Genomic DNA, 22,920 nt, shown 5'->3' on the forward strand with positions numbered 1-22,920 from the left:
AACTGCCGTCGCCAAACTCACACAGTAACATTTTACGCACACAAAAGAAATAACCAATCACAAAGAGATTTCATTTTTAAATACAATGTCGTAAAAACAACCCTAACCCTTTTGAAATAAAGACAATTTAAATTTAGCAATACCGGCTCTGACTACCGAGTTCAGTTATTCAACGCTAGATGGCGCTTGACAGCTAAATATGATAAGACTTGAAGTTGTACTCAATTTTACACCTTACGTCAACTAAATTAAGGTTTAAATCCGTACTCACGAATTTCCTTTTGCGTGCGAGTTAAGTTATGTCCAGCTGGACATAACTATGGCACGCGGGCCACGCCCTTTCCTGTAGTGTTATTTAATCCGTGATTTAGTACACAAGAAACACATACAAGGTATAAGGAACACGAGTGTTGTGTATAATTACTGTAAAATAAGTATGAATTTTCACCAAAAACCTAGGTGTATTTTTTTCTTTGTATTATAGAGGTCTCAGGTCAGTTTTCTCGGGTCCTCCCATCTGTAGAAGCTTTTAAAATGCCCCGACTATAGACAATAGACATTACGTACTACGATTACGGGTTTTAGTATCGTCGCTGAACCCACAAATTTTAGAAGTAATAATCCTGTTCTGACTTCTGAGGTTGAATCATATATATTATGTCTATGGGTTGAATTGAACCAAAGACCTTTGTTTCCGTCAATGCCGAACACGTATATATACATTATACAGTTCAACAAGGCTGTTTATGAACGTGGCGAGAAAAGGAACTAACGCTTCTATCATACAAAAACGTTATTTTTGACAGTTCTCCTTTACCAGCAGCGCCCAATAGCTTTGTCCACACCATGAAGGTATAATACTTATATCCTTAATCTATGGTCCACACTGTGCCCTTTTCTGTTCGTCAAGGGCATGCGTTATAGCGCAGTCAACAATGAACGTGAGGCATGCCCGCGACGCATGCCCTCTGACCGTATCCAAAACTTCAAAAATAACAATATTGGCGTTGCGTTCCTTGACTCATTCAATTATTGAATGCGCCAATATGAAAGTTGATGACGAAAATTGAAGATGAAAGTGCATAGTGTGGACATAGCTATTGACACATTCATTTAAAGCCTTGGAATACTGTAACCTCCTCCTTTTTGGTAGTTGGTTAAAAAATAAAACTGTCAACATGACAGTGACATAATATTTTAACAGATGTGTTCTTATGCTTTACATAGTATACCGATGACAGCCTGACGTATTGGGAGCCAATTAAATCTCGTCAAATTACGTTTAATTACATATTGGCAGTACATTATAGAGTTTTGGAACACGTCAAAAAAAAAGAAGGAAAAGTCAAAAGTGTGTTGAAAATAAACAAAGTGATGATTTATGTTTATTGTTGTATATTATTTATTGCTATAGTTAATTTTGTTATTTGTTTTTACTTAACTTATTTTCCAATATCGTAAAAATTGAAACTTGATTATAACCGATAATTGATAGAAACACGTTGTGGAGAAAGATGGCCCATATTCAACTCGTCGATGAAATCGTTAGAGAATATTTACTTTTTAGAGGATTCACGTCTACTGTTAAAGCATTTGATAATGACTTAAAGACCGATAAAGACAAAGGCTTCCGTGTCGATAAAATGGTCGACCAAATTATGCATTATATCAATTATTCAGATCTTAATGGTCTCAAGGATTATTGGAATCATTTAGAGACGCTGGTGTTTTCCAAGTTAGAGATACATGTTCAGCCTGGTTTGTAAATACCAATACTTACAATAGCTAAAGTTGTTTTTTTGTACTAATGTTGGATTTTCTTGTACTGTTTGTATTGTTATTACGTTTTCAGCTATCAGAAAAATAGAGTACAGTCTGTACAAGTTGTATTTGGTAACTGCCACTCAGAATGCTGGAGGTGTACGTAATGAGAAAGTATCAGAATTCATGGCCAAAATGCTTCCCGAATTGCAAGGACAAAGTGAATGGAAAGAGTGGTTTAGTAAGCCTATTTAATATTTATATCTTTTAAATACAGTAGAGCCTGGATAGTCCGTACCCCAGCTAATCCGAACGAACTCCCTTCCCCCGCACAAATCACTCCCATAGCTGCCCCGTACGCTATACCGCCATTTTGTTATAGATACATATCTTTTTACTATATTTTGTGTGTTTTATCATGGCTTCAACATCCAAAAAATGCATTAAAAATGTCTACATACTATCATCCAAACGCTGCGTCCATCTGAACTGGGTATATGTTTTGGTCGTTCGGACTAGCAAGTCCCTACTGTATATTTTTTTTCATCCTATCTACTCAATAACATTTTTATTAGTGTTTTTTTTTTATCTTCAGAGTTACTTGAATGTTTTGTTTTAATGTTAAATAGTCAACATTTTCTAAAACTTTTTGATAGCTTAGTAATCACCCATTTTTCCTGGATAAGAATTATCTCCATACCAAACATTCAAATAAAATAAAATAGTGAAGAGGTAAAAACAGACAGATTGGCACACAGACACACTCTAGCAATAATAATAATATGATAATAGATTTTTAATATTACTAAATTATTACATTGAATGAGAAATAGAATAGAATACCACCATACTCAAATAAAAAGTTTTTATATAGCCTGAGCCTCCTATTTTTCTTTTACAGTGTTACCATATGTACAAAAACCCGATGAAAATCCTTCATTCAGCTTGTACTTTACAAGGGCTTGGCAGGACAGTGTTTTGGTGTCTCTTCATAATTTGTTGGCTACAGTATTCCAGTGTATGCCACATCCAACTCTCACCAGTTACGAAAGCGATGCAGCTCTCCTAAAACGTCTTCAAGAAGAGATCAATGCTTTAAAGCTAAAGGTAAAATATATTAAACAGCCTCTTTCGGCAATTAAATTACTAAAAAATATGGTTGAAACCTACAAATAATAAAAACTAAGGAATCGTAACTCCCATACTATTACCGTTATAAATTTGGTTCCTTTTGATCTGTCATGTAATATCAGCCTAGTACCGCTCAAGGTCACCTAAATATTGCAAATGTATTGAAATGTGTACCTAAGGTACACTTTTTTGACAAGTATTGTGGAGCATGTTTTTTGATGGAGTTACTTTTCCTTAGTTTTTATTATTCGTAGGTTGAAACTAAGCAGATTGATTGCTAATCTTCCAAATTTTTATTTTTTTAAAGTAATGCTAAAAACAGCTGCTGATAATGTGTCTAAATAATTTAAGAGTACAAATTATCACTATCAGATGAAATAAACAATAATTTATTTTTTAAATTTTAAATTAAATAAAAGTGTTTCTTGTTTCAGTCCCAACAGCCTGCAACTGAGAAGACGTCGCCTTGTGGTCATCAGTCAAGATTAGCCCAGTACTCTGAAAAACTAAGTGGACCACTTTCTCTGGTGGATGATTTCTCTGCTATACCATCAGAAAATTTGGATCACGGGTTAAGAGAGGCCAGAGGACTAAGAGGATTATTGAGACAGATGGGTGGTAGTCCTGTCATGGGAAAGAAATCTGGAAGATCTCAGAGCCAAAATTAACTGTATTTTTATTTTTTTAATAATTAATTTTAGCATAAGTACTAAGCACCATGTTTGTATTGTTTTAAAATTGAAATTACAATAACATAGTGTCATATAAATTTATTATGAGGAAGTGTGACACTTTAAGCCTACACTTTCGTATATTTATTATATTCAGTATAAGTAATGCCTTAAGAGTATGAATGGCTATCATTTTTATTTAAAGAATTAAGTACTGTTTTATATATTATTTAAAAGTAAGTTGGTATATGGTTGGTCTTTAAAATATCTACACAGAAATGTCTAAAAATAAAGGTCTCAGATTAAAGTATCATTAATTTTATGGCCTTTGAATTTTACTTAATTTATTATTTGAAGAATTAAGTACATTGATGGCTATATCTTTATAAAAATTAAGTAACTACCTATCAGTGTTAGAAGATATTGATAACTTAAAAATTAAAAACGATTACAGAAGGTCTTTTGTATCCATCAAGAAAGTGGCAACATCGTAGTGTCATCCCTTTTTTCTTAAATTGATTTGAAAGGGATGACACTACGATGTTGCCACTTTTTAATTTCTTAACTTTCTTGACAGACATACGTTCATAGACAAAAATGCATCTGTGGTGATCTGTGGCAAAGACCTTTAATCTGTGGTCCTGGCCTACATTTTTTTATCTGTGCACTGAATCAGAAATGTCAATATGTAGCTGTCAAAATTATCAAACCATTGCAATTTGCATTCGATCAGCTGTCGTGTCGATTTTGATAAACCATATTTTGCGTTCGGGTTCACCTACCAGGAATATGTGTGACAAATGGAGTGGTTTCTGAGTCGGTCGCGTGCAAATCGGTCACGGTGGTAGTGTTGGGGGGCGGTCTGTGCGGATGGCGGGTGCGGGGCAGTGCGAGTGACCGGAGCGGGCGCGGCACCGCTGGGTCGCCGATCGCGCAGGTATGCGGCGGTATGGCGGAGGGCACGTCGCGGGGCCTCCGTGTGTACAAGATCGTGGTGCTCGGCGACGGCGGGGTCGGCAAGTCAGCGGTCACACTACAGTTCGTCAGCCACAGCTTCCTCGACTACCATGACCCGACTATAGGTATTATAATAATAACATTTATTTGTTTCTCCCAAAATTACAATTTAGTAATTTGTGGGAGACTTGGAGCCCAAACTAAGCCTAAGCCTGTATATTGGTTTACCCACCCTCACAGGCTATTCTAGCTTATTCAAAGTATCATCCATAAATTAATTAATTGTATAGCCAATCACCATAACATGCAGAAGTCACATTGTCAAAGCAAAATTCTTGAATGTTAGTAGTTCCCTTCATCGCAATTTTTAGTGCAATATGATGCACTGAACTATCTTTTACAAGGCCATACAATGTTTTGATGTTATTTTGGTTCATTTACTTATGTACATAATATTTCCAATTTAATATTGTCTTTATTAGATAAAGTCATAAATATAAGTCAAAAGTTGTTTACAAATCTGTTTTAATTACTTACTAAAAGTATTCATTACAATGTTATATTTTACAGAAGATTCATACCAGCAGCAAGCTGTGATTGATGGAGAGCCTGCTTTGTTGGATATATTGGATACTGCTGGACAGGTTAGAATATATACAAATTGAAATTAAATAAGCAAACAATAATATATAATAGTATACACTACTGTATTTGACAATATATGGTGGCAGCAGTCATTGACTCCCTGTCAAAAACTTGTCATTTTCTATATCATATAGAAAATGACAAGTTTTTGACAGGGAGTCAATGACCCCTACTGGCGGTAGGGGTCGTTGACTGTTTCACTGAGTACAGTATAGGTAGCTGGTAGCGTACATCACATCATCTAATCCCATGCTAAGTAAAAATGTCTATCTGTCTGTTGCTTCATCACACTAAACTGCCTATATTCGTGTCTCTTAAAGGGCCATAACTCATAAGATAGTTTTATTGCAGATAAATGTATTGTTACTGCAATTTTAATTTTTGTAATAACAAAGTTGCAAGCAACATCTTGCAGTGTAATTAAGTATGTAAAGAGACACTTACTATGTGGTTACAATGATAGCCAGTGCCTTTTTAACCGACTTCAAAAAAAGGAGGCTATCAATTTGACGCATATGTATGTAATATTTCCAGAACTACATTTTGAAGTTGGTTCTATCTTTTTAAAATACAGTTATTATGAGTGTAGGTCACTTTATTTCTGTACCATGTATGAAATTCCCCATGTACGAAATCTGTTGGCGTCTATGTACGTTGCCACCCCTAGGCTGCGGCATATATTACCTAATTATCAGGTAATAAGTCAATATCCATACTATACATACAGAATAATTATAAAATACTAGATGTCCCGCGCGGCTTCGCCTGCGTAAATTAGGAATTTTACGGAAACCGTACATTTTCCCATAAAAAATAGCTCTTATGTCCCTACTCCCTTCACTTGGTTTACTCTATATCTGTGCCAAATATTGCCATAAAAATTGCTTCAGTAGTTCGTAATTTCTAATATTTCCCCCGTTTTTCCCACATTTTCTTGAGTTTCTTCAGCCTATAGTCTTACTCGATAAATTAGCTATCTAACACTGAAACAAGTTTTTAAATCGGACCAGTAGTTCCTGAGATTAGCGCGTTCAAGCAAACATACTCTTCAGGTATATAATATTAAGTATAGATTTTTTTTAATTATCGCTTGACAAACTCGAGTCTCGATCTAAAAGACTATGAAAAGTACCAACAACAGGGTCATTATAGGCTCATAAGTCATAACCATGCAGGACGATGCATGGTATAATATTATGGTAGTGATGATGATGATGAATGTAATTTGCATAGTAGCATATGCTTTCCGTTCTTAAAACAACGCCGAAACTCCCAAACTTGTATCTATAAAGAATAAGGAGTTCTCTCAGCACCTTCCGAACCACGGTATACCAGGTATACCTCGGTGCAAAATCTTACTTGTTGGTAGCATATGCTTAGAATACTTCTCACGAAACCGAAGTCACCACATGTTTCCATATACATTTTGAGGAGTTCCCTCGATACATAAGTAATGTATCCTTCATCACATCACCACTTTTGTAAATATAATACCAAATTGGGATGATACCCTATATACCAAAAGAAAAATTTTGAAAATCGGTTAACAAGCGGCGGAGTAATCGTTGAACATAAGAAAACGAACATAACACGTCCCCCATTTTGAAAGTCGGTTAAAATTGTAGCCCATGTGTTATTCTGATGTATAAGCTATATTATTGTAAAGTTTCATTAAAATCCGTTCAGTAGTTTTTGCGTGAAAGAGTAACAAACATCCATACATCCACACATCCACACATCCATACATACATACATCCAAACAAACTTTCGCCTTTATAATATTAGTAGGATGCTAAAGTGTGTCTGTATGCATGGGCGTACCTAGGATTTTAGCTAGGGGGAGGGGGGGCAGCTTTTCAATTGACGTTTATTTTATCTTCCAGGGGAGGGCAGCTGCTCCCCCTGCCCCTACCTGAGTACGCCCATGTCTGTCTGTCTGTCCATGGGCGTACCCAGGTTCTGGGCCAGGGAGGGGCAAATTACGCAGATTCTGGGGGCAAATCAGATTTTTTAGTTGTAAAAATATTGTATTGCAAACAAATGGCATAAATTCGTTTTATTATTTTTAATTTTTATAGACGAAAGTACTAGATACTTAGTAGGGACGTCAACATGATCGGGGCGGCTCGGTACGCCCATGTGTCTGTCTGATTTCACTGAAATTGTGTATGGAGGTACTTTGAGCCCCGGGAAAAAAGTACATAGGATAGTTTTTATCTCGGAAAAATGGCAATGGAAACGAATTTGGTAACAAAATATCACTGTAGTGTCATGTGATAAAAATAAGTTTTTATTGTGTGCATGACTTGCACAACTTCTTTGCAAAGTTGGTTTCTAGTTAAACAGAGCCTGTACACGAGACGTTTTCTTAGTCGCTGCTTTATAGAATCGCCGATCAAAATGTATGGAATTGACATAAGTGGAGTCGAACGTCAACATATAAAATGTTTTTTTGATTGGCAATTTTATAAAGAAGCAGTAAAGAAAGTCTTGGCTAAAAGGTCGTCTGGTCAACCGTCAGGTGGAGTTCACGGCGATGCGGGAGCAATACATGCGGTGCGGGGAGGGTTTCATGATATGCTACTCGGTGACGGACCGCCGGTCGTTCCGCGCGGCCGCCGAGTACCGCCGGCTGCTGGCGCAGGCGAGGCCGACGGAGAGGCTGCCGCTGGTCCTCGTCGGTAACAAGCTGGATCTGGCTGTGAGGTTTCGCCAAGTAAGTATCTACAAGGTGCAACAAAACCATTTCTGAAAACTTTTAAAAGGCTTATAGTTACAATTTAGTCAAGTTAATTTATGATAATAGCTGTAGGTTTTCCGAAGAAATAAAAATAAAAAACTAAGTGAGAATATACACTAATTAAAATATTTACGTAAATATACATGATGCGATCCGTCATATGATGTTTCTAATCTCGAAAAATCAATTTCTCTAGAAAGGAATTGTACCTATTGGTTTTCAAACACATTGGTATCATTCAAGTGATACTTGGAAAGGCTGGCTGCGCACTCTCCTATCAAGGAGAGTGCAAGCGTGTAGAATTTTTGCAAGATGAAAACTGTCAAAACCATTCGAATCATCCGTTTTATATAACCCTATTAATTGAATAATTTCAGGTGACGATAGACGAGGGCAAGGCGCTGGCTACGCAACTTGGGTGTCCGTTCTTCGAGACGTCGGCGGCGCTCCGACACTACGTCGACGACGCCTTCCACGCGCTCGTGAGAGAGATACGACGACTCGAGAGACAGAGACAGGTATATGGTTTCTGTTGCTTGATTCTTTCTGCGTTATATGAACGCGACCGTCCATTCTTATGCGGGGTTTATACGGGTGACTATAGCCGCACCATTTATGCCGCACGGCAAGAGTCCACTGCCATGTAGACAGTCGATCCTCGCCGTGCGGCGTAAATCGTGCGGCTATAGTCACCCGTGTAAAGGGGCCTCTTAAGGTTCCCGATCCTCGCGGCAAGCGACCTTTATTAAGAACCGCTGATGACTCAAATCGAACTGGCTTTTCCTATTGGATCTTTCACTATTTTTAATACAATGTCTGTTGTGTAAAAGTGTTTTTAAAAAAGAGCTGTCATGATATTTGCACAAACGCACGATATTTTGCAATAACTCAGACATCCGCAACCTCACGACATTGATACTGTCTATTCCTCGAGGGAGGCTATTTTTGAAGAAGAAGAAGTAGACCTTGTTATCTTTTGATTGACATATTAAATTGCATCATCAGTCATCCATACTGGGCACGGGCATCGCAACGGGCGGCGGGCGGCGGCGCTGGCGGCGTCTGCGCAGCATATTCGCGCTCGTGTTCCGCCGCCGCAGGCGCCATCACTCCACCCCGTGACATGACGTTGACGTTGACAGATCTACTTTTTCACAGAACCGCACAACGGCAAAGATCGCACTACCTCATACGTTATAAGTTAATTTAATTCTCTCATTGCCAAAAAGTATGTAAGTCCACCGTTAAACGTTTTGGTTATGTTTGATAGTTAATTATTATTTAAACAGCAAACTTTATATACCCGTGAACCTAAATAGTTGTAAGTTATCAAGCATATGAGCACTTGGTGTCAAAAATTAATATAAAAGTATCTAAAACAGTTGTTGACACCAAAAGTTATTAAAAACCCCACAAATAGATTAGGCCTAATAAGTGAATAACATTATTTATGTATATATGAATTTATTTATTAACAATTTTAATTTATAAAGGTTATATTTATTAATTTATTACAAAGTTATATGAGGAGTTTTATCACTACAATGATAAAATCGAAGCTTACTTAACATTATTATTAATTACTGATACATATTTCGTTTGTGGGTAAGGTAGATATTAGCTGACAGGCTGTAAATACTAGGAGTGTGTAGTGGATAAGTATTTCACTTAGAAATGTTGCAGCCCCAGTTAATATAGTAATAAGTAATATTAGATTATTCATAGGCAGATCGCGGATCTTCGTGGTTTGGTTGCGTTATGTCTAACTCTGGATGAGTTAGATTATAGACAGATTATAGCTTACATTCAATTATCATAATCAGACCAAATGACGTAGTTCAGTCAACTGCCTATAAATTAGTTTCATTGACGGTACAATCTCATAATCAGCAATTTTGACTTCCACAAAAGTACCACCTCCAACCAAGAAGCTAGTCACAACATGTTATCATATTAAAAGTTAAAATTTGTATGAAATATTTGTGATTCCTGGTTTTATAGCTTAGCAAATAGGAGTCTGGCGCGGTGAAAACTAAAAGTTTTTAATGGCAACATTACTTGTAAACCCTAGTACGTAGTGTGTCAAAAGTGCGTTCAAGCGTGGCGTAGGGTTGCCTATATAATAAAAGAAAAGCGCCCTCACTTAAAACGCACTCATTTTTGCCAAACTGTAAAAACTAATAATTACTTATTACTTATTAGTTTTGTACTGTAGCTTTGATTTTGTCATTGATATATGACAAACCCCCGTTTAACCTGAGCGATTTTAGATGTAACTTAACATAAGAAAGATTATTTGTTACTGAGATATAAAATGTCGTACGCCATGAATGAGTGTTAAAACAATATTTTATTTTCTGTTCAGAATCAAATTAATTTAAATGTAAAAATAATAGTATTGGTTGACTGTAAAGTCGGTTTACGGACGGTAGTTTGACGGGACAACTACGAACTGAGCCGTACGCTCGAGCCGATCATGCCTCTCTTTCGTTCGTGCCGCGCTCTCGCTTGCGGAACGCGACAATGAGCGTAACGGGACAATGACGTCATCTTCTTCGTGCATGCAGCCCGTAGTATCGACGTCACGTTTTGACGTGACGTCGTTGGGCGTGACGGGCGGACGTGACGTGTTTAATTTAGGGTAAAAAGTTATATAAATATATTTGTAGGCAAAATAATTTGCAACAAATTATGATTTTACAAATTTTTTGTAAGACGTATAGTTTCCGAGCTATCGAGAAAATAGTGTTGTCACCCCTTTTTTCAAGATGGCGGCCGGGGGACAAGGGCACCACCCACAAACTTGAGGTTAAGCTTCTATTGACATTTGATTCTCCACATGTCCCAAAAATAAAATTGCGTCCTCTAAAAAATGCAAAGCTCATGTAACATTTCAATGGATTACTGTGGAAACAAGATAGCAATGTTTTGGCGTGCGAAAGAATTTCTATCTGTTCCGTGGCCGTTATAAATATTTTTTCTTTAGGATTAAATTGATTCTGAACAGTATATTATTATGCTCTATTCAGATTTTTTTTGATCTAAATGTAAGCTCAGTATGAACAGATATAATGTTACCTACCTACTTAAATGTCTACTACCTATTTAAATGTCATTAATCATTACATAATATTATGAATTATAATAGCAAGGTGCTACAATGCTTCCAATAATGTCACATATTAATCGCGCAATACTTTATCACATTAATTTGGTAGTTTCAATTTTTTGTCTACTTTAGATCAAAATGAATCTGTTCAGAGTGTAGTGTGTGCACGAGTAACCGGCCTCAAAGTGTCTTCCGCTAAGGAATTCGTCAAAGCAATAATATGTGTAATTGTTACCTAATAGGCATTGCAGATATTCGTGTCTAAATAATTAAGAAGCTATGGCCCAAGTCATCGCCTGTCCTGCTCGCACACGCACTATATCGCACGTGCGGGAGCGAGTAAGAGAATTGGGTCTTAGATTAAAAACAATAGATATAAAATGCTACACGTTCTAAACTATTCATTCTAAAATATAAGCCATTGCCCCTCAAAATATTCTAAATAATATTTAAAAAGTAATTATTTTTAATAGAATCCTATTAATCATTCGGTCGTGGATTCTTGAAAATTTAATGTTATTCTATTGTGCCTCGCTCATCGGTGATTACTTATGGGGCTTGATGGGTTAATGGCAAATATCATGGACATTAAAAATATGGACGTTGTTAAGATAGTACTTATTAGGTTACATTTTGAATGGCACTAATATATTATATCTCCTTTTTCATGCTGTGCGACAGCGACAAATATATAGAGAATAAAAGGTTTTAAAAAAATAAGGTCTTAAAGTAGAGCAAAAATATGGTAAGCTGTTTGTTAGCTCTTATTATAAAATAATAAATCTTTGTTTATTTCTTTTGCATTACAAAAAACATTACAACTTATTGCAAAAAAAAGCGTCCATGTTTTTATGTCTGTGACGGAAATGTACCATTATAAGTTATTTAGTGATGCCCTACGCACGTATCGACATGCATTTCTTTTTTACTACCAATTTCAATGAAATGTTCCTATTTTAAAATTTTGGAGACCCGACGAACCATAATTTATAAAATTTTAAATATGAATAAAATGTCAAATTCATAAATCTTTAGCCCTTAAGGCTTTCGTGCCATTCTTTTTCCAATTTAGTTTACGATATAGAAATATGTCGCATTTACAATAATTTTATTTTAGAGTCAATAGGAATATGCACCATGATAAGAATTAGAGGTAGAATTTTTTTATTACTTAAAAAGTAATGGAATTCGTCCCATGTACAACATACCCGTTAGATAAGTTGTTTTAAAGGAGCACAACTATTTAGTATTTACTCGATCCATAAAATTATCGATAATATTTTACCAATATTTCTCAACTAAGTTTTCGTATACACTTTCTTCTACGTACCTATACCCCTACCTTAAAGTACAATTTAAGCAAAAGTGAGATCTAACGAGCTCTTCGTGAAATCTGTGTGACAGAGACAGCAATAAAGATAAATAAAAAAAATATTTATATAATAATTAAAAATAGTCGGTGTGTTGTTCTATTAGTGTTGTGAACAGTGTGGATATTGTATAATGTTAGGTCGATACGCACAAATTTTAGTGTAGTTGAATATAATGTGACGTGAGTCGTGTTTATATTTAAGGATTTGGCGCATTTTTTTTAATTGCGAGTATAACTTTATAAGGAACGTGCAGGAACTATAGGTGCAGGACATGCCAAGTAAATAATAGAGTACAAGTTTCGGATTTCTGACACCAGAAGGGAGCACTTTCTTTGTATACATTATACAAGAACGTGCAGGTATAGTTGGCAGCGCATGTCAAGTAAATAATGACACAAGTATCGATTGGTGACGTCACTTCACAGCGCCCTTAATGCGCACGTTCCCTATAGGTTTTAGGTATAGTGTTTGACGTCATAGTGATGTCAAATGCTTCCTTATTAATATCAATAAAACGAGTGTATTATTTTTATAACAATTTTAGTTATAGTTTCTGAAAAAAATTTGTTTTATATCATATTATGTTTATGTTTAAAAGAGGCAAATATTTTTATTATTTTGCATAAGGATGTGTGCGCCAAATGATATATATTTAATATTTATGTCATGTTATGTAAGTAGTCGAGTGATTTGACCATCAAGGCAATACCTGGTGTCAAACTAGAGTAAATATAATGATATTCTTAATAAAAATGAGCTTCGCGGCCTCTCTCCGCATCTTCGTAATGATGTACAAGAAACGGTTTATTTTAAACTGTCTCTGCTTTGTCTCTATTATTTTCCAAAAAATCTAAATTCACTTTTACACCGCGTTTGTCATTTTTTGGTGTGAATTGACGCTAATTTTGTCGACTAAAACTGATAAGTTTTTGACCGAATTAAGTATTTGTCGCTATTTTAGTTGAAAGTTCAACAAAAAAGAGAATAACGTAAACAAAACGTCCCGAAGTCAAACGCACATAAGAATTGTACATTACGAATTTCTTTCAACATGAAACTTTTTAACTTTAATGTTTCTATGTCGTGTATATTAGCCGAATAAGTGATAGTCCGAAAAGACCTAAAATTTTGGTACCTAGTAGACTTAAGGGCTATTTTTTAAGTACAGCTGGGCAAGAAGTGTAAGACACGGCAAAAGCGGGAAATAAAAACATCGACGGCTTCAACTTTATCCATGGATTGGAGTGGCCAATGTGATTTTATTTACTACATATTTTAATATATATTTAAATTTAATACGCTACCTCGATATAGATAAGGATAATAATATGAAGTCGAAAATGTTTTTAATTCTTTCTGCCGTCGCGTCAAACACTTATGCCACGTTGTAAGACTCCTAAATAAGGCCTGTCATGCATTTAATGGCTTAAATAATATAAGATCCAATGCTATAATATATAAAAATGTTCCAAATTAGACAAGAATTTTCCCCATATGTTCGGTAGAGTATTATATAAGTGTGTTTCTGTTAAAAATATTATAATTTTATTACGTTTAAGGATTTCCATTTAGGTTCTATCTAGTCATTATCGTTTTTAGATGTTGTTTTTATATAGGTATCGGCGAACGAAAGCTTTTCAGAATTATTAAAAAGACATAAAATAAACACAATGTCTATGCTATGTGTGATATTTTAAACTGCAGTGAAGGGTTATAAAATAAGGAAAGCTTTCGTGTCACTATCATGGGCGTACCCAGGTTCTGGGCCAGGGGGGGGGGGCAATTACGCAGATTTTTTTAGGCGGGGCAAATCAGATTTTTTATAAGCTAGGTGTTTATAAAGAAAATAAAAAATTAATAATTTTTAGTTGTATTGCAATCAAATGGCAAAAATTCGTTATTTTTATAGATGAAAGTACAAGATAAAATACTTAGTAGGGACGTCAACATGATCCAGGGGGGGGCTGCTGCCCCCCCTGCCCCCCCCTCGGTACGCCCATGGTCACTATAATTATTACTGTAATTGACAAGTCTGACCAAAACATTACAAGAAACATTAAATGAAAACATCAAAACAAAAAATGTGGTTACCGGGTTTTTGGTCAGACTTTTTGAAATAGTCATAACGTGAACATGGAACCAATCCTCGTTATTTGTTAGCGTATCATTTAGTATAGTACTGATGTGATGTGTTCTAATGGATTTGAAAGTATTTTAAATGTAGAATAATGTATTTTTATTACGTTTTTGATTCACCAAACGCCAGAAGAAATAAAATACGCACAATGTTTTTTAAAGATCCAAACTACATAATTAACTTAATTTTTCAGGCTTAACCAACACTCATGCAATATTTAATATTTTGGACAGTTCTTTAGCTTTATCTGCGTATTTCGTGTCTTCTCTCGTCTCACATTTTTGTTGATTCCAGACGTCTTAATATTTTTTCCTATGTAAGTATTTCTTTATAAAAGGTTATACCTATTATAATTTGAAACAATTCAAACTCTGTTATTGTTGATGATTTTTTATACTTAAAAAAAACTTTTTTGTGTCATCAATTTTACAAAATAATACAAAAGATTTATCATAGTGACCTTGACCAGTGTCAATAAATTTTAATTGATATATTTTCCGTATAATCGTTATGACGTTATATTATGGAGTTTTTTTTTTTTTTTAATTTTGGCTCATCAAATTTTTATCGATCAACTTTTATACAACACTATTTTTTTGTTCCGAATTCAAATTATTTTTTAATGTTAACCATTGGTTATGTTTAGGGTTCCGTACCCAAAGGGTAAAAACGGGACCCTATTACTAAGACTTCGTTGTCTGTCCGTCTGTCTGTCTGTCTGTCGCCAGGCTGTATCTCAAGAACCGCTATAGCTAGACTTCAGAAAATTTCACAGATTGTGTATATCAGTTGCCGCTATAACAACAAACACTAAAAACAAAATAATATTTGTGATATTTAAGGGGGCTCCCATACACCCAACGTGTTTTTTTTGGCCTTTTTTTGCTCGTAATCAATAAAGATAAGAGTAGGTACTTGAAATTATCACAAAGGCCTTAAATATACGTGTACTTTAATAATTATTAATAATATTTAAATAAATTAAATAATTAAGGGGGGCTCCCATACAAAAACACAATTTTGGCCTATTTTTTCTCTATAAGGGTACGGAACCATTCGTGCGCGAGTCCGACTCGCACTTGGTCGATTATTTAACATGTTCGTTAGAAAGGCCGTTTAAAATTTTAGGGTTAGGTTAGGTTATTCAAAATTTTGACATAAGCCCCATACATTATCTGTGAAACTCTTCATTAAATTGAAGGTTAATCATAATTAAATGTCTCTGAGTACGGCGGTGTATGTTTTTAAGTTAATTAAGTATTTATAGTAAAAGATTAATGTTCTGTGATTTGATTATGTATTCAATATTTTATATTTTGTTATGAAGTTTTGTAACACCAAATCGTACCTACCCAGTTTGTAGAATATATTTTATTAAATTGTGCGAAATGTGTAGTCGTTTTGTTGAATAAATGTCATGTTTAAAAGTGTTTATATGTGATTTTTATTACCTTGGTACCTTATTAACGTGGCAAGCGACCTCGACGACGAAAATTCAAATAAAATGCTAGATACCAGGGTGAACATGACTAGTGATTGGACAGTACTAGTCATTGGACAGAGCACAAAAACACTATATTTAATAAGGTTGCTTTAAAAACTACTTTTACTTTTTTTTTTAAATCAGGCGTTCAGCGTTCTATTACTTTAAAAACGGGCAGTTTTTAAAGCAACCTTAAGAGGATACACCAGGGGCGAGAGAATTTGAAAATAGGTATTTGAAAATGTATTGCTGTCTCACCAATCTCAATTCTCCCACCGCAGAGCGCGATAGAGACAACACGACAAAAGTTCTAATTAAAGAACAGAAAATCTTCGATTCGTTGTCCGCTGATTCCTTCTCCAAAACTTAACCGATTTAAGTACTTTTTTCATTAATAATTAAAGCAAGGCTTGAGCTGTGTTCCTGTTTTATTTTTTTTGTATATTTTAGCCAGTTTTGTTTTCTGGGTGTTTGAACACAGAGGAAAATCTTGCCATTTTTTTGCGTTTTTGGACGTTCTTATCTTTTTTAATAATAAAATTATGAAAAAAAAGAAAACATAGGGACATGCTAATAGTGGCCATAGATATTCAGGAAAAAAATCATAACTCTACCGGCATTATCCAGGGAGGAAACAGGGGACAGCGTTTGTATGGAAAAACGGCGGTGTGGACTCCTCTTAATAAATATTTTGTTTTTATGTTTTTACTCTACCAGCTAAACGGTTGCTTCTGAAAATGTAAAAAAATTCACGGGAGTAGGAAATATGACTGAATTTAAAAGGAAAGCTCTCACGGCTAAGAAGAATTCATAAGTTTTTGAGTTATAGTCGATCAACTAAAAAACTGTATTCGGCGAAGTATAAAGGAATTTTTCGTTGTTTTCCTTTAAACGTAACTGAGATGATGTTGTTAGTAGTGTAAAACACGTTATAGATGTACTATCAGAGAAGTTGATTCCTATGCAAATCGGGGACCTAAACTGTAGTTTGGTTGCGTTACGTCAAACCCAGCTGACAGATCATGATTAACATTGAATTGACATATTCGACCAAATAACGTTGGTCTGTCAATTGCATAGGTATCAACTTCCTCGATGGTAGGTACATTCATTGACCATACAAACGGATATTTCACAAACGGATCCCTAAATCGGAAAACGATCTATGAATACTCATAATATTTTTTAAAAACCTATCCAACGTCACTCCACACGATGGGGTGGACTCGAAAAAAAATATACTTAGGTTTATACTGGGTTTATAGGTCCTATAGTCTCTGAGCAAAAACGCGGACAGACAGACAGACGGACAGACAGACGGACGGACAGACCGAAACTATAAGGGTTCCTTGTTGATTGATTGTCGATTCTCGCTGGCACTGATAAAGCCCCGGCGGGCCGCAGGTTGAGTATAGCTGCTCCAAAGATATAAAGTGCATCGAAGTATTTACTTACGTAGGATGTCGTAGTTAAGTAATGTCGAGGCATTATAATATAGGACAACTGGTGCAGAAGATATTGTGTGCATTGTGTCGACTTGTGGGAACTGTGGCGCCTGTTCCGCTGACAAGTAGCAAGTTAGGAATGCATTGTTTAATTTGAACTAGATATAATATACTAGACGATGCCCGTTACTCTGTTGCTCCAAAATTCATTTATCGCGTGGGAACTAGGAACATACATTTTATCAGGATAAAAAGTGTCCTAACTCCTATATACAGGATGTAACAAAACTAAGTGATAATATTTTAATGTGTGTATGTGTTCCTGGTGAAGAATTCACTGTGAAAGCAGCAGCACTGAAAGACCAAATTTTTTTTCACTTTTGCATGGGCAAGCGTCTAAGCGTCACGGTTTTCCCATATAGTGAAAAAAAAATTGGTCTTTCAGCGCTGCTACTTTCATAGTAAACTCTCTACGAGGAACACGTATACATCTTAAAGTATTATCACTTAGTTTTGTTACACCCTGTATACTTTCCCAGAATTTAAAGTATATCCATATCAAATTTCAGCAAATCTTTTTAGCGTTTTGGACGTGAAGAGGTGACAGACAGACACACTTGCCCATTACTACTATGAATGTAGTGTTACAAAGTATATAGCTACGTTGTATCACAATTCACGAGCTAAAAATACATTCGTATTAAATTACCGAAGGATGAATATCTGCGGTATTGAATTTACCATGGTTATCTTGGTAAAATTAAAAAGATACTATGTTAAAGCATAATCAATAGGCGTGATAGTTTTTCCGTAAAGTGTACCACAAAATGTTCAGCCTGCCTAGCATACGCCAACGAGATATCTCACTCTCGAGATAATTAAAAACTACTCGTCTCATAATGTCAAAATCTCGACATTATCTCGACAAAGCTCTATAAAAATGTATTATTTCGATGATAGATCTACGCGAGAAAAAATGTTTGTCATGCTAGGGTCAATAGAGATGAAGACACAAACCATCAAACATCGAGAAAACATGTAGAGTGAGATATCTGGTTGGCGTATGCTAGACAGGCTGGATGTGGGATATACTAGGGCTCGCTTCGCTTGCCCTATCATGTACGTTAATGCCGTCCAAGATCTCATAAATTAATATAGCCTTCGTCATTAATACGAATACATAAAACGCACGCATAAGTGTTTATGTGTGCGGCACGGAATGATAGTTTATTAATCTAATGCTTCGTAGCAACGTCGTGGATTGCTTCGCACTTCGCAGCAAAGTGCTCGCTACGTGGCAACTTCGTAGCTTCTTTAGTAGCATGCTATATTAAGGAGTAAGCACACTGAGACGGGCCGTGCCGGGGCTCAGCGTGCCGGGGCTCATCGCAAAAATCCGCCTCCATACAATTTGTATGGAAGCGGAAATCCGCTGCGCCCCGACGTCCGCTTCCATACAAATTGTATGGAGGCGGATTTTTGCGATCAGCCCCGGCACGCTGAGCCCTGGCACGGCCCGTCTCAGTGTGCTCACTTCTTTATAGCAAAGTCGTAGACTGCTTCGTAGCACCTTGGAAGCCCTCTTCGTCGTAGCTTCGTTCGTAGTATTATAGCTTGACCGCTGTCAAGTCGACCCTCGTAGCATACTCGTAGTATACTAAATGTATGCTACGAGTATTATACGAGGGTCGACTTGACAGCGGTCAAGCTTTAGCTCGTAGCTTCTTTCGTAACAACTTCGTAGCTTCAACTACTTTGTATCACTCCTTAGTCATTTCGTAGCTTCAGTGTAGCAATTTAGTAGTAACTTCGTTTTTACTTCGTAGTCAGTTCGTTGCTACTTTTATAGGAACTTAGTGGCTTTTTTCGTAGGTATTTCTTTAGAAGAGGTTGCTACATTGTAGCAGTTTAGTGGAAACATCGTAGGTTAATTTTCAGTAGTCTCGCATAGGACCCAGATCCGATATTTTTTTTGTTTTTAGTACTTATTTTGTTACGGCGATATTATAGGTTAGCGTTTCATACATATTAAAATTTATGATCAGAATATTCCCGAAATAATAAACATCCACTTTACATTTATCCTTGGAATGGGAAAAACAATTAATAGCCGTAATTTGCCAACGATATTTGGACATTACTTTAACGCGAGCTTACATTTCAATCTGGACAATGAAGATTCTCGTTTAATGGGTTTAAGGGCATTAATTTCATGATTCCTCATCAAGGGTTAATGGAGGGAAAAGGCGGGAACCAACCCGACTTGTTGCGCCCCATCCCACTTTCACTCAGTTTATCATACGCACTCTCGCGAAAGGACGTTTCGCTGCTGTCCAAGCATGAAACTTTAGATCGTAAAAAAAAAGAATTCCTCGATCTAAAAAATTTCACCTCCGCGACGACGTTCGAATTTTGAAAATTTAAGTACCTAATTAGTTTTGCACGCCTAACATTTTACAGACTTTTGGAAAATAAAATAACAATGAAATTAGTAAAACTATCGCGGTTGTTTTGTTTGCTATGTTTGTGGAGGCTGTGTCTGTCTGAGCTGACGGTGTACAAGGTTGGAGTCCTGATGGCGTCTCGCCTGGACTCGCCGTTCGACTTGGAGCGCTGCGGGCCAGCTGTGGACCTGGCTCTGGACAAGATCAACGAGAAATTCCTCGCGCACCACAATGTTGAGCTCCAGAAGGTTCAGGGAAGGTAATTTTCTAGATAATGCTATTCAACAGTGGTATTCAACCTTTTTTTACGCGGGCCACAAACACGTTTTGCGTTGCGTCACGGGCCGCAACCAAAATTTTTAGGGATTAATAAGAACGTTCTTTAAAAGTAGCTATTCGAAAGTGTCAAATTTTTACGACTTCTACGACCACTTTGCAATATTTTGCCGGTGGGGGTGAAATTAAAAATGGTTTAACTACACGCGGGCCACTGAAAAAGTCCCGGCGGGCCGCGGGTTGGGGATAGCTGCTATAGAATGCCTGGTCAATTGTTAAACCCATTCCTGCTAGTCTGTGTTAACTGTTTAGTAAAATATTTCTTCTCTTTCGTTTTGAAAATTAATATTGGAATAGATTCAATCACATTATTTAACTCAGGCTAGCGACTACAAGAGTTACCTCCCTCCCCTACCCTTTTCCCTTCCCTACCCTCTCCTATTCCTTCCCTACCCTATTCCCTCTTAAAAGGCCGGCAACGCACCTGCAGCTCTTCTGATGCTGCGAGTGTCCATGGTCGTCGGAAGTTGCTTTTCATCAGGTGACCCGTTTGCTCGTTTGCCCCCTTATTTCATAAAAAACCTCGGCCCATCATCATTGCAAATTTAATTACTTAGGTTGACCGTTTAGGTTTGATTGTTTTTATGACTATTTGTTTGCGTTAAATAGGTTTGAAACTGCTAGACCAATTTTAATGAAAGGTAAGGTATCCGTATATATAAAGCAGTCTACAGAGTAGAACTCGGTCAATTTCTTGTAGCTGTAAAATGTACGGTTCTAGCGGGATGTCCACTTGCGCGCGTGAAGCCGCGAGCAATTTTATGCAGATGTTTTTAATATTATGGTTTTTGTCAACCATATTTTACCTCAATATGCAGTGTGTAACAAAAATAAGTGATAATACTTTAGGGTGTGTACCTGTTCCTTGTAGAGAGTTCACTGTGAAAGTAGCAGCGCTGAAAGACGAATTTTTTTTTCACATTTGTATGGGCAAGGGCCCGAGCGTCACGAGTTACCCCATACAAAAGTGAAAAAAAATTTGGTCTTTCAGCGCTGCTACTTTCACAGTGAACTCTCTACAAGGAACACGTACACACCCTAAAGTATTATCACTTATTTTTATTACACCCTGTACAAAATAAAACATTTTATTACTCGATTTTTTATAAAATTTTAACAAATAATATTATAAATGCGTCTGTCTGTTACCTCTTTACGCCCAAACCGCTGAACCGATTTTTCTGAAATTTGGTATGGAGATACTCTAAAGTCCCGTGAAAAGACAGGATACTCTCATCCCGGAAAAATGTACGGTACGATAATAGAATTTTGGCGTGGCCGAGTTGCAGGCGTCATCTAGTCATGTAATAAAAGGCGGCCATATTTAAGTGCGCGATGAGCGCGGTACATTTTACGACGGTGTAAAGTTTAAAGTGAAGGTTTGTCGCCCTGAGGTATCTATAAAACAATTACCTCTCCAGTAAACGTGCTTTAAGTGAATTACAAAATGCATTAAAGGTATTCAGTATTTGATTTGGTTTCCTAATTTTTGAGATTTACAAGTACCTATTTGTTAAAATTCAAACTAATATTATAAGAAGTCGGTTAAAAAGGAAGTATTTGTTTGTCAAAAATGGGCTCCAAAAGTACCTAATAAACTGATTTTTAGGGTTCCGTAGTCAACAAGGAACCCTTAAAGTTTCGGTCTGTCCGTCTGTCTGTCTGTCTGTCCGCGGTTTTGCTCAGAGACTATAGGACCTACAAAGCTGTAATTCGGCATGAATGCACAATGCACATATTAATGGTGCCAAAAAATGGTTTATAAAATCTTAAAAACATATTTTTTTATGGGACCTCCCTACACATCAAGCGGGGATGAATTTATTTTTTCGCGCCCACCGTGTGGGGTGTCGTTGGATAGGTTTTTTAAAAATATTACGAGTATTCATAGATCATTTCCCGATTTAGGGATCCATTTGTGAAATATGAAGATTTAATGTGGAAAAAAATCGTTAGAGTCCAGTGTCCCCCCCTACTACCGGCTAAACGGTTGCTTCTAAAAATGTAAAAAAATTCACGAGAGTGGGAAATATGCTGAATTTAAAAGGAAAACTATCACGGCTAAGAAGACTTCATAAGTTATTGAGTAATATTCGATCAAATAAAAAAAAATGTATTCGGCGAAGTATAAAGGAACTTTTCGTTAAATTCCTTTGAACGTAACTGAGATGTTAGTACTAGCATAAAACACGTTATAAATATCCTATCATTGACCAATCAAAAATTAGCGGTACTACGGAACCCTATATTGCGCGTGGCCCGACACGCACTTGGCCGATTTAAGTGATAAAAGAAAAATCTATAAGTTGCGGGGGGGTGAAAAATCCCTTATTTTATTAAGTTGACGGCACATGACAACTTAAAACTGAGACGTGACTCGAGTAGGCATTCGAAAAATAAAGTTATTAAACTGAAGAGGGAGCGCTTAACGTAGGGTACTTAGTGTCAATCAAAATAATAACAGCCAATTAAATAACTGTCATCTAGCAAAAGTTACAAAGCTCTTAAAACATTATTATAACCGGCGCACACAGAGAAATGTATACTAATCAATACCACATAAATCATAATACGAGTAGATGATAGTACAATTAGTATCCATACTTCCATACTTACTTAATATTATAAATGCGAAAGTGTGTCTGTCCGTCTGTCTGTCTGTCTGTCTGTTACCTCTTCACGCCCAAA

General features: G+C 36.3%; 3 protein-coding genes and 1 long non-coding RNA gene across 4 annotated transcripts in view; 3 read left to right on the plus strand and 1 right to left on the minus strand.

Moving 5' to 3' along the window:
* The first annotated feature begins 1,381 nt into the window (after window positions 1-1,381).
* On the plus strand, window positions 1,382-3,783 carry LOC121737227 (WD repeat-containing protein 91). The gene is made up of 4 exons (XM_042128836.1): window positions 1,382-1,758; window positions 1,853-2,002; window positions 2,663-2,868; window positions 3,327-3,783. The coding sequence occupies exons 1-4, from the start codon at window positions 1,515-1,517 to the stop codon at window positions 3,558-3,560; spliced, it is 834 nt and encodes a 277-aa protein (XP_041984770.1). The 5' UTR covers window positions 1,382-1,514; the 3' UTR covers window positions 3,561-3,783.
* Window positions 3,784-4,220: 437 nt separating this feature from the next.
* On the plus strand, window positions 4,221-9,384 carry LOC121737230 (GTP-binding protein Rit2). Its single transcript, XM_042128840.1, has 5 exons — window positions 4,221-4,645; window positions 5,091-5,164; window positions 7,687-7,881; window positions 8,283-8,423; window positions 8,911-9,384. Exons 1-5 carry the CDS (start codon window positions 4,513-4,515, stop codon window positions 9,025-9,027), a joined length of 660 nt encoding a protein of 219 aa, XP_041984774.1. The 5' UTR covers window positions 4,221-4,512; the 3' UTR covers window positions 9,028-9,384.
* A 4,123-nt stretch (window positions 9,385-13,507) lies between these two features.
* On the minus strand, window positions 13,508-21,752 carry LOC121737237. Its single transcript, XR_006037109.1, has 3 exons — window positions 21,739-21,752; window positions 13,772-13,835; window positions 13,508-13,555 (listed from the first exon to the last, which is right to left on the minus strand). It is a non-coding gene; the product is annotated as an uncharacterized LOC121737237 (long non-coding RNA).
* Window positions 19,980-22,920, plus strand: part of LOC121737209 (atrial natriuretic peptide receptor 1) — a 55,156-nt gene continuing 52,215 nt past the window's right edge. The window contains exon 1 of the mRNA XM_042128815.1: window positions 19,980-20,155. Within this exon, the coding sequence (XP_041984749.1) occupies window positions 20,028-20,155 (128 nt within the window). The 5' untranslated portion in view covers window positions 19,980-20,027. The remainder of the gene's footprint in view (window positions 20,156-22,920) is intronic.

Source organism: Aricia agestis, chromosome 20 (genome assembly GCF_905147365.1).
Source record: "Aricia agestis chromosome 20, ilAriAges1.1, whole genome shotgun sequence".
NCBI classification, from domain to species: Eukaryota; Metazoa; Arthropoda; class Insecta; order Lepidoptera; family Lycaenidae; genus Aricia; species Aricia agestis.